This window comes from Artemia sp. Qi Xiang Cuo, chromosome 9, assembly GCF_049724085.1.
Source record: "Artemia sp. Qi Xiang Cuo chromosome 9, ASM4972408v1, whole genome shotgun sequence".
Classification (NCBI taxonomy): Eukaryota; Metazoa; Arthropoda; class Branchiopoda; order Anostraca; family Artemiidae; genus Artemia; species Artemia sp. Qi Xiang Cuo.
Genome location: NC_142802.1, coordinates 54,486,247 through 54,497,734, shown reverse-complemented (window position 1 = coordinate 54,497,734; position 11,488 = coordinate 54,486,247). Strand labels below are relative to the sequence as shown.

The 11,488-nt window shown below is 36.9% G+C and overlaps 1 protein-coding gene across 4 annotated transcripts in view; it reads left to right on the top strand.

The window, feature by feature from the left end:
* Positions 1 to 2,327: 2,327 nt before the first annotated feature.
* Positions 2,328 to 11,488, top strand: part of betaggt-I (geranylgeranyl transferase type-1 subunit beta) — a 33,994-nt gene continuing 24,833 nt past the window's right edge. Inside the window, exons 1-2 of one of the 4 annotated variants that reach the window (XM_089094099.1) lie at positions 2,328 to 2,428; positions 4,954 to 5,073. In XM_089094099.1, the coding sequence (XP_088950225.1) occupies positions 4,988 to 5,073 (86 nt within the window). In that variant the 5' untranslated portion in view covers positions 2,328 to 2,428; positions 4,954 to 4,987. Of the gene's footprint in view, positions 2,438 to 4,953; positions 5,074 to 11,488 lie in introns of all 4 variants that reach the window. The other 3 variants (XM_089094101.1, XM_089094100.1, XM_089094102.1) reach the window with 3 other exon arrangements.

Genomic DNA, 11,488 nt, shown 5'->3' with positions numbered 1-11,488 from the left:
TTGAAACAAGAGCTATTCCCAACGATATATCGAAAGAAACTAATAGTTTTCGAGTCAATCTTGTACCATCCCCGATTGAGTTTAGAACCACCATTATTTTGTGGAGTCCTTAACTGGTCTCTGTTCTGTTAGTCATTTGAAAAAAGCTAGAATCTTATGAACTCATACAAGACTCGGGCGCTTATGACTATGTGAGTGCTATAATCCTCCTTGTTGGGCCCATTAGAGTATATCTGTGAACACATCGTGTTTATAGACTAATTAGCGCATAAACGTATTGTGCCCGATTATATGTTGAAGCGTTACATCTGCCTGTTCTTTGTGTAAGTACCTAAATAAAATCCACATGCTTTTACTTGCCTTCGTTTGCGTTACTAGATCTCAGAACTATCCCTCGTGACCACAGATCCGATTCCAAAGGTTTCAATGTATTTGGTACATAGCCCGTATAGGCAAAAGGGCGTTCCAGTGGCCTTACATTGCCCGCGCTAATTTGGGCGGCTATGACATATTAAACGTGTTTTTTTTTATCAGAGCAGACGTGCATGGACACCAAGGAGATAAGGCAAAGCTTGTCCTAGTAAACTCTCAACAAACTATTATGAAAAACCCCTAGGTTAACCTATTTATATTTTGTAGAACCCCCTCCGTAACCGTGGCGCGGCCTTGTTCAATAAATAAGTCCGGACGGTACCCCAGAAAAAGTTCCCAATATCCCACCACGATCTATTAAACTAACCCCCCTCCGTAAAAGGTGGCCCAGTCTTATTCAATTAGCCCCCCCCCGTAAAACGGGGAGATGTCCTTTCAGCCACAATGGGAGGACGTCAGGGTTGCAGTTTGACTTTGTGATGTCTGGCAAGGTTTTGTATACGCCTTATGAACCATTTCTGACTATGGAGGATCTAAGATCAAATATAAACGACCTCTCATTACTTGTCACTGGTACTGCAATCGCTAATAGTATTTAACAGGCAACTCTTATGTTTGAGAATATCGCTTCATCTCTGCATTGTGTAACTAATTCTAGGACATCTACACATTTCTTTAAGGAAATATGTCGGTGTTGAATTATCTTCTTTATGTCTTGGAGTTCGTGGAGCAACTAAAACAGATCTATATCATCACAGTATTTTACTTTTATTGCTACATACTTTTATTTTCAAGGAAAGGGGATGAAGATTTAGGAAAAATAAAAATTTTGAATTTAATTCGCGGATACTTACTGTCAACTGTTCTCTCTACCTTATATTAATAAAAATAAAATGTCATAAACTACAGAATCCTTATAGCTGTTACAATATTTATTTGAAATTTTGCACACCTAAAATTTCTGCTCCTAGGGCAAGTGCCCCTTCTGTCCTCCCTAAAATTACCACTGTTGACAACTTTATTTGCCACTGAGGAGGAGAATAATATCTTAAATCAATGCCACAAGATTAACCCCTAGCAAAGCTTGTTCTTTCCTTTAGGCCCTTATGGATTTAAGTAATAAAATAACAAATAATGGCCATTAAACCGCCCACTATTTCCTCTTTAAGAGCAATATTGGCTATCTGTAACAAAAACTCGAATTATCTCTTATAGTCAACTGAACTTCCGAAAGCCAAGCTTTTCCTCCAGGACGTACCAGAGCAAACCTTCCAGAAGTATCTGAAAAGAAATATAATTCGATATCTAATTGCTTACATTACGTATAAACTTTAACACAAGCGCAGAAACCCATAGCATATGTGGACACACTTTTCAAAATGTTGTCTGCAACCGAGTAGGATTAAATTTGCTTTACCCCTTCATCCGTCTATCGTGGGTCCTACCATAAAAAGACGGAACCATTGATTCTTGTATATTTGAATATCCGCACGATGTGCTCTTCAGAATGGTTTGTTAAAATGCCTGAAAAATCACAAACTACAAACCTTAGTTAAAAGCTTATCTAACCATAACCTCATAAAGAGTATTGAACTCGAAATATAAACCAAGACAGTTTTATACCTTTAATTAAAGGGAATACTTCAACACATAGAAGTCACAGTAACTTATAACTAACCAGTACACACTCACGCAGAAACAAGAGAGGGTTAAGTTATCTTGACCGAAAAACCAATAAGCTCAAATGGAAGAGGTCTAGACCGTATAAAATATTACCAAGCTTCTAAAATACGTTTGGGAAGTCTTGTACGTAAATAAGGCTTCCTAAAAAGGTAAAGTTTAGTCTGTGAATTAGAACTGGAACCAGTAGCACCAAAGAGATTCTTCTTGGCCGAAAATAACACTTGTTACATGGTTTTCGGCATTTCTTCTAAAACTGCTATCAAGGGTGTGACAATGGGCAAAAATTCAAATGAGTTGAATGCAGCAAATGGCATTTTAAAATAAAATTGGAGACCTCGGAACATTCATTGAAAGTAGGCTAGATGCAAAACGTGTAAGAAAGGTTCTAGAATGAATGGATTCAAACTTAAATTAGAATAGCCTGAAATAAGTCTACTTAGGCTTACTGAGTGACTCAAATCACCCAAGATGCTCATCAGGAATCTTAACCTACCAAAATTTTCCTGTTTACCCGATTTTCAGAGTTTGGTAAATGTGTTCGTGCATGCTATTAAAATAACAGGGTTTAAGTCTTGAATTGGGGCAGTTGAGAAGGAAACATTTGAAAAAAATAATTCTTACTCCATAGCCTAATAGCCTTGCCTATGCAGAATTATTGTTGTTAATGCATTATGACTGTAGCTCCACTATACCCCACACCCTCAGCCCCTCTTAATGTTCAAATATATAGCCTGAATTATATATTTCCCATGTATTTTGCCAGGGGCAAATCTACAGTATTTTCATTGAGGGGGGGGGGGGCAAGAGGGGTCCTTATCTGGATATTCAAGGAGTATGGGTTATATAATAATTTTTCCACATTATTGGAGGGGCAACTGCCCCCATTGCCCCTCCCAAACAACGCCCCTGTATTTTGCCACATGCCACTCTTGTTTCAGCCCATGTACCCAGAAGTTGATTTGACTAGGCTATGATAAAATCAAGAATAAGAAAAACACATGGGAAACATATAACTTGGGCTGCATATTTGCACATTAGAGGGGCTTGAGGGTAGATTGTAGTTGACATGCAGTCAAAATGTGTTGACTTCAGTTAGGCTATTCTGTATATTATAAAGTAGCCTAAGGATTTTTTTCTTAAATTGTTTTCATCTGAACCACCCCAGTTCTAGACTTACACCAATAGAAGTAGTATACTAGGCTAGCATTAAATTCCTTAATTTATGATTTTTCTAAATGTAATGGCTGCATCTCTGGCAATGCAGACCCTCTCCCTTATGTCCCCAGGTGTACAGGGCTGGATTTAATGCTTCTAGGCTCAATTGTTTTTGCTGCTCCATATTCTTACCATAAGAGTAAGGGTTAGTTTTCCTTAAGAAAATAATCTTTATGATGACAATTTTTACTTTATTACAGAAAAAACATCACTTGTGATAATAATTTGAGAATCAAATATTTGTAAAATAAGGATGTTAAGTAAATTAAATAAACAAACAACTTACAGGATAACTTACAGGAACAGTGCCTCTCACTAGGATATTCTATCCTGTTATGGCACCCTCTAATTTTCGATCAACATAGTGTGCCTAGTGCACAAAGTCATATCACTTTTGTATGTTATGTATTATGAATTAAACACTTCTTTCTGTAGATGCTGAAGTAGAAGGAAAAGGGCTAAATAGTTTTACTGAAAAGCCCGCCTGCTGTTAAATAGAAGAAGAAGATGCTTGTCAAGATGGTTTTTGAAGCTGTTTAGATTTGGTGCCAACACTACTTCTTTGGTCTTCTTCTTCTATTTAACAGCAGGCGGGCTTTTCAGTAAAACTATTTAGCCCTTTTCCTTTTGCTTCACTCTGTGGGCTACAGAGCTACTGGCTTGATTGCCTCATATTTATTAGATATATTCAGATATCTTTCAGTAGATCTTTCGACTCTAGGAGTTCAAATATAAGATGATAGATGTCGATTTCTATGCTCTGTGTGCAGGTATAGTTGGCTAGGCTCTTGGCTGATAGTGGGGTTTTGTGGTGTTTGAAGTATTTTAACAGTTTACAAAGCAAGGTATGTTGTGCAGACGTCAGCATATTACATTCAAATAGGCAATGGTCAATTGTTTCATTATTCATATTACAATGCCTGCAAAGAGGGGACAGGGGAATTGAACCACTTGAATTAGAAAGCTTATATAAGAATGCAAGGCAATTTAGTCCATTTGTTCCAGAACGAATTCTATGATACATTTTAGAAAGATACTTATTGGGAAAGGGGGAAAGGATAGGATTAATCTTATTAAAATTAATATCTGATAGCCTCCATCGGTAAATATATCTAATTGGGATTGGTCTCCCACTTGGCTGGTCAATATTTATAGCAATTTTTGCTATTTCATCAACCTGATGGTTACCACTTATGCCAGAGTGGCTAGGAATGTACTGAAAGTAAGTTTTTATGCTACTTGAAGCAAGATTATCAATAATACTGAGACAATGATAAGTGTCAATGTCCAACTTATATTGAGGAGCTGAGGCCAGCAACTCAAGGCTTGATAAAGAGTTGGAATAGATGATAATATTATTCGAATTTTCAAACAAAGGTTGGTTTTTCTTAAGGTGTTCTAATGCCATGATTATGGCATTTAACTCAGCAGACATTATAGATAAATTATTAAATAATCTCTCGCCCATTGCAATTTTCAGGTGAGGAAGCAATACACCTTCAACTCACTGAAGTTTTAGCTCTTGTGTCTGCATTTGTCAGCACACTGTACAATTTTGTTGGCACATTCTTTATATCCCCCAAAACTCAAAACCCTAGCTTTGCCTGTGCTGTTCAGTACCATCAATATATAACAAATCATGTTCTTAGCATAAATTTCAAGAAATGTTGTTTCTGTTTTCAGATCAACAATGTTCTGTTGATAGAAATTGGTAAACATGGTTGATTTTGAAAAGTCAGCAAAATATTTTAGAAGATGTCTTTCTGCTCTTCCAGACTTCTGCACTTCCTTGTGCTGTAACAGGTATTTGAAGTATATTTTTGAATTGATTTTTGGTCATAGTTTGGAGGTTAGTTTCTAGATTTACTTATTAAATAGCAGTAGTAAAGTAACCAGAAAATATTCCACAGCACACCAAAAGCAGTGGTTGCAAGGATGGGTTTTGAGCACAATTAATAAAGAGGTGATTCCCCCTTGAAAAATTCTTCCCCCCTCCCCTGGAAGATTACCTTCACACGCAAAAATTGAGCAGCAAAAGAGAAAGTATGACAAATTAAATTAATAAAGAAAAGAAAGAGTTTTTGGAATATTTAATCTATATTCTAAAATATAGTCAGTTTGTATGGTGTAGAATGTCCTCTGTATTTATCTTTACATTTTGTTTATTGTAATTCTTTTTTAATGTTTCTTTGGGTTGAATTTTCATTGCAGGGTAAGATCAAGGTCAAAGAAAATAATTTAAAATTAGTGACAGCTTATGAAGAGGTGCTCTATATGAAGTATACTGTCAGAATAGACAGGAACTAAGAAGTACAAGTAATTACTTCCTGTGGACTTGATCTGGTACTGACCAGAGGCACCAGTAGCTAAAACTTTTCTTTTTTTTTGGGGGGGGGGTGTATTTTACCAACTGGCTGGTCATTTTTATCAACTCTCTCAGAATTTTAATTGATAGTAAGTTGATCCTTCATGGGGAAAATTGTAGTTTTTGTGCCACAAAAGACAAAAAACGTCACTTTTTCATGGCACTGTCTTTTTGATCACTTTAATAGGGCTCTAGAACCCTTAATTTTGGTTTGAATGAACCCTGTTTCAATTTTCTAAAACCATTTGTTTGATACAACCCATGGTTTGATACACTCATGAGAAAAAAGACAACAAATAAAAATGCATCCCTGATGATTCTTCTAGGAAAAATGCAAAATTCCACATTTTATAGATAGGAGCTTGAAATTTCCACAGTAGGGTTCTCTAATATGCTGAATCTAAAGGTGTGGTTTTCATTAAGATTACCTGCATTTTTGGTGGTGCTTTATCCATTTTTTTTTGGGAAAATCAGGCAAATATCTCAGACTTGTAGCATTTCATTTGTAACATTAAACTTAGTGAACTTTGTACATTTTATATCAGCATATAAACCAAAGTCTTTGAAGTATTAATTGTTATCAAAATACCCCTTTTTAGAGTTTTGGTTATTATTGGCCTAAGTTGCTCCTTACTTGCAGTTCTTAATCACAATCTGTTTGATCCGACATATTTTTGGAATATAGATAAAATATTCCAGAATCCCCTATTTTATTCATTCTTTTTATTTGTGTAAATTTCCCTTTGGCTGCTCAATTTTACATGTGGGAAGGATTTTCTAGGGGGTATTTTCCATGGTGAAAATTTTCTGGAAGGGGGGGAGTACATGGCACCCCCAGAAAAATTGTTGAAATTACATAAAAACTGGATAAATTGGTATGTGAAACAGTTCAATGAGACAAAAACGTCTGTAACATAATTATGATGTTTGCATATCCTTTTGTAACATGGTCCTGAAGCAACATGACAAATTAATACATTTTCCAATTTAAACCACTAATTTAAAAAATTAATTACACTTCATTGAACAAATTCAATAAGGAAAGAGCAAGTTATTGTGCAGTAATGCTATTCAGTGTTTCAAAGTTATGCATATCCAGCAGCTTCATAAATAGTTCAGATATAAGTTAATTACGATTACCTAGTTCCTTTATACCTTTGCCGGTCTTATATATTAAAGCTTATATCCCCAATAAATACACAGAAAAGCAGTCACATTTGGAATCATGAGGAGCCTCATCACTGCCTCTTGTCCAATAATGGTAATGATGGATGCTAATCCTTTCACAAAAGACTGCTGTAAAACAATCTGGAAGTCATTTATTTAAACACTTATGCATTACAACCAGCCTATAGTGATCAAACAATCTAGTTGAAGCCATTATATTAATTCTCCTGTATACCAGCCTCAAAGGATTCTGACTCATTATTCTACAAAATAACATTATGGTACCATTCTGAAGTATGGACAAAACAAACATTAAAAGAAAATATCAGGTCATACTTCTAAACTTATAAAATGAGCATATGCATTAGAGACAAATATAATAGCCATCAAATATGTGAAAAAATATTCTTATTCTATCTCCCTAGCTATCTCTATCTTCTTTTCTCTTGTCTATCTCTCCCACTATCTGTTTCTATCTGTTCCACATCTCTAGTTCTGTCTCTGCCCCAGGGGCGTTAATTGGGAAGGGGGCATTAGCCCCCCTCTATGATCCCTTAGTTTTTACACTTTTGTATTCTCATTGAAAATGGTCTTTTTTGGTACTTTCATCTAAAAAAAGAAACAGCAAAATCGTCCTTCCCCTAGATTCTGAGAAATAGATTCCCCTCTTTTGTCATTTTCTTGAATTGATGCCAGGATTTTGTGCCTTATTGAGCCTGTTAGGTTTAATAATTCTATAACAGTGTTGCAATACGAATTTTAACGAATATTAGACAGGCTGAAAGTACATTTCAGAATAGGAAAGGAGCTTTAGATAGAGGAGTAAATGCAAACTAAGTAACTGAAACCAGGTTACAATAAAAAACAAAGATTTAGGCAAGAACTCATGATTAATGCCTTGATGCATTAAGACAATATTAAAGTGTTCCATGTTTTGCAATATAATTGTATTATAGCGTGTCTGTTGTTTGGGCTTTCAACAAGAAAGTCTGTAAATAGAAAGAGTTATAATATCTTAAACAGCCTTATTTCATAAAGAAGAAACACTTAACTACTACTATTTTAAGAAAACGAGATTATCTTTCAATCAAAGTCTAAGTATTGGGAATATCCTAAGCAGAAACTTCAATCACATATTTTCTTTATTTAAAAAAATAATAATAATAATGGAAAAATCGTCTTTCGAATCAGGATTGTTTTTTCAGTTCCAATTTTGGGAAAATAGTCAATTTTCCAATTCTGATTAATTGTTCCCATCACTACCTTCTAAACCAAAAATTGGTATTGCATCAATGACTGTCTCCTACAAGGGTATCCGCTCATATCCTTCTAAGAAGCTTTTTCTCTTTGTGCCACCATTTGTTAAGGTGACACAGAAAACACTTAGGCCAACCGATCACAAGTGGTGCCAATCTACAAAAATCTTGGGGGAGGGGGCCAAAATTTATCTTTCAAGATCCTGGTTGGCAATTTCGTTTTTTACGATTTTTAAAAGTGAAAATACCAAAAAAGGTATTTTCCAATGAAGAATACGAAAAAGGTTATTTTTTAACCTGTAGGGGCAAAGACCCCCCCCCACCCCAATTGGCGCCACGGTTGATAATTGTCACTAAGAGAAAGATAAAATGCATTTGCAAGTGTGCTTGAATACCTGCTTTGTTTGTTGCTGCACACAGACTCAAATATAAGCAAAAAAGCTTAACCAAAGTGAAAAATTTTATCAAAGTGTCCTATTCCTCCAGCTGCTGCCCCCTAGCTGTGGCGTCTGTGGGAGCTGGCCCAGTTTCCTTCCAGCCCCCTGGAACAGCTCTGGCTAAAAACCATTCAAAACTGTAAATGGGCAGGGGAGGGTTGTACTGAATTCAAAGCCATTTGTTGATCTTTTCTAAACAGTGCTTATTAGGTGCCTAAAAAAGAAATTTATATGTCCATGAGAAAGGCTTACATGACAATGTACACAAGTGTCAGTGCCTTGAGCAACAAACCATAATTGAAGAACAATTTTTCTGAAATTAGTTTTAAATATTGCTTAACCATGAATTATTATTAGGTCCCTCGACAAGAAATAGAAACTTAGAGAAGTGTTTGGCATGTATTAAACAAACATAGGGGGAAAATGACTTTCTAAGAATTGGGGGGCGGGGGCAACCCTCTGCAAAGATTTTCGCCCCTATATTTTGAAAAATATTTTTTTTTTGTAATTTTATTGGAAAATGACCTCTTTTGGTACTTTTTATTGGAAACTTGAATAAAAACAAAGTTTCCCCCCCCCCCGTGATTTCGGAGAATTGACGCCACTGGCTACTCCTGATGATGCAATAAGCAAAAACAGCATTTCCATTGTGGCTGAAGTTCAGACTCGCATATACAATTCACTTATGTATCTTCTTTTTGTAACTAACCTACAGTGATAATTAAAAATGAACTATTAACCCAGAAGTGAGTAATCAAGATAAATTGTTAAAGAATGTGCCATGGTCAATGGTTAGATAATGTGCCAAATTTGAGATTCAATCTCAAAAAGACCCCAAGAGACATATTGGAAACCTTTAATTTAGTTTAGTATAGCATGTGGCATAAAGAACTCTTTTGGATAAAACCCTGTTTTACATTTTGAGTGATTTCCCAGTGAACACTTATTTGAAGATTTTTATTTATAATCAGCTTATCTTTTGTTTGGTTATTTTGACTGCTGTGATTTAACCTGGGAACAATTATTTTAGCTCATTGTTACCGATTGGAGGTTGCCAATAGAATTTTTTTTCCGCCGAATCTTGTTAAAATTAGCCAAATTACCAGAATTCAGTCAATTTGGAGCAAATTTCAACCTTTTCTTAAGGTGCTTCAACAGTACCACATGGATCGCTTGGGACCAAGCAGAAGAGGGGAAAGAACCTGCCGGAAGCGCTATATAGGTACCTGCCGGTTTTAATTAGCCTTAAATTGCACAGGACAGGTGAGCAGGTCTCGACGCTGCCCTTGCTCCCGGTGATCTCTGTACGGCTATTCAGCCTTCTTTCTGACTAAGTGAGATACCTGTTGTATGTTTGTTTGCTACGTACAATGTGGAGCCAGCAGCTTGTATGGTCTCCAGTCTTGAACTTTTTATACCGTGCCCGGGCTGTGGGGAATGTTCAAGCCGATATTGTGAAAACCGATGCGGACTTTTTTAGCACTGATTCGTTAATCAAAGCAAAGAAAATATTGTGGAATTTTGCAAACTGCACGAATCGCCCAAGTGACCAACAAGAAGCTGCAGATGACTGTCTGGATATGCTTAACATTTTCGAAAAGTGTGATGAAAAGCAAATACCACTACCCTGTTTTGTACTGTATGAGCCTGACGAAGTACCAGTTATCTTAGGGGAATCAAGTGCTACACTTACTCGTAAAGTTAACAAACTATGTGTCAAATTCGATAATTACGTCCTGTAGAAGCGCAGCCCGCTGCCTTCTTTGTCTCAAGCCCCCACATAATCATCCAAACCCTCCTTTGCCGTTATATTGAAGAATCTACCTAAAGAGCTGAATGACCCCAAGGACCGCAAAACTTTTATTGATAACTTGTTTGGTGACTCGAATTCGGAGATAACTGAGCTTAGACCGGGAAAAGATACTTGGCGCTTCGTCGTAAGTGATAAAAAATGAAGCTACTGCTGTAGCTGATGCTATTAAATCTAAGGACCAATTGCTAAGCCTACAGCTAAAAGTTCCAGTGTATTATGGAATTGCCCGTTTCGTTCCTAACAGTATTACTGACGGTCAGTTACAGAACTTGATAACTAACTGTACCGAAGTCTCCCGTATCGGCAAAACTAGGTCCTACAAACTTCGGTTATCTCGTCAAGAAGACGTATTAGCAGCCATTTCCTCGTCAGTGATAATCGATTATAAGCGAACCGCATCGAGAAATTTCTTCCTCTCCCTCCTCGCTGCTACAACTGCCAAGCTTACGGACATATTGCCCAGTACTGTAAAGCTCTTACTCGTTGTTCGCGCTGTGCGCAGACAGGGCATTCGAAAAAGTTGGAAACCCTCTGTCAAAATAAAATGCAGTGTGCGCTGTGCAACCAGGCTGGCCATCCTTCTTATAGCTACAAATGTCCTGTAGCTCAGAAACTTATGAATCCCCTAAAATGAGCACTGATCTACGCATTGCATCATGAAATATTAATGGAAGTTTCTCTGTGAAATTACCCATAATCCAAAATCTATGTGCCAAAAATGACGTTATCTGCCTATAAGAGCACCTTCTCACAGCTGACAGTTTATGTTTGTTGACTGCTTCGACTGTCGTAATAAGTCATGCCGCTAGATACTCCGGGGTTGGTCGGCCGAGTGGAGGTACTGCTCTTGCTAGAAGTTTCCCCACGCCCGAACACTTTCACGACAGTGACTATTTTACAACAGTCGAAATTTAGAATTATGTGGTTGTCTCAGTGTATTTACCCACCGATTACCGTAATGCTACATAAGAAAGACAATTTGATCAAGCTTGCCGTCTAGCCAGTTCCCTCGTGTCTGATTGTGAAGTGCAAAACCTAGCAGTAATCCTTGCTGGGGATATGAACTGTAACCTTTTTGACGACAGTAGTAGTCATGCAAATATTCTGAATAGTATGTGCCCTCTGCTCTTGGCGGTCGAGAATACCCAAGGTTTCACATATATCCATAACTCTGGCAGTA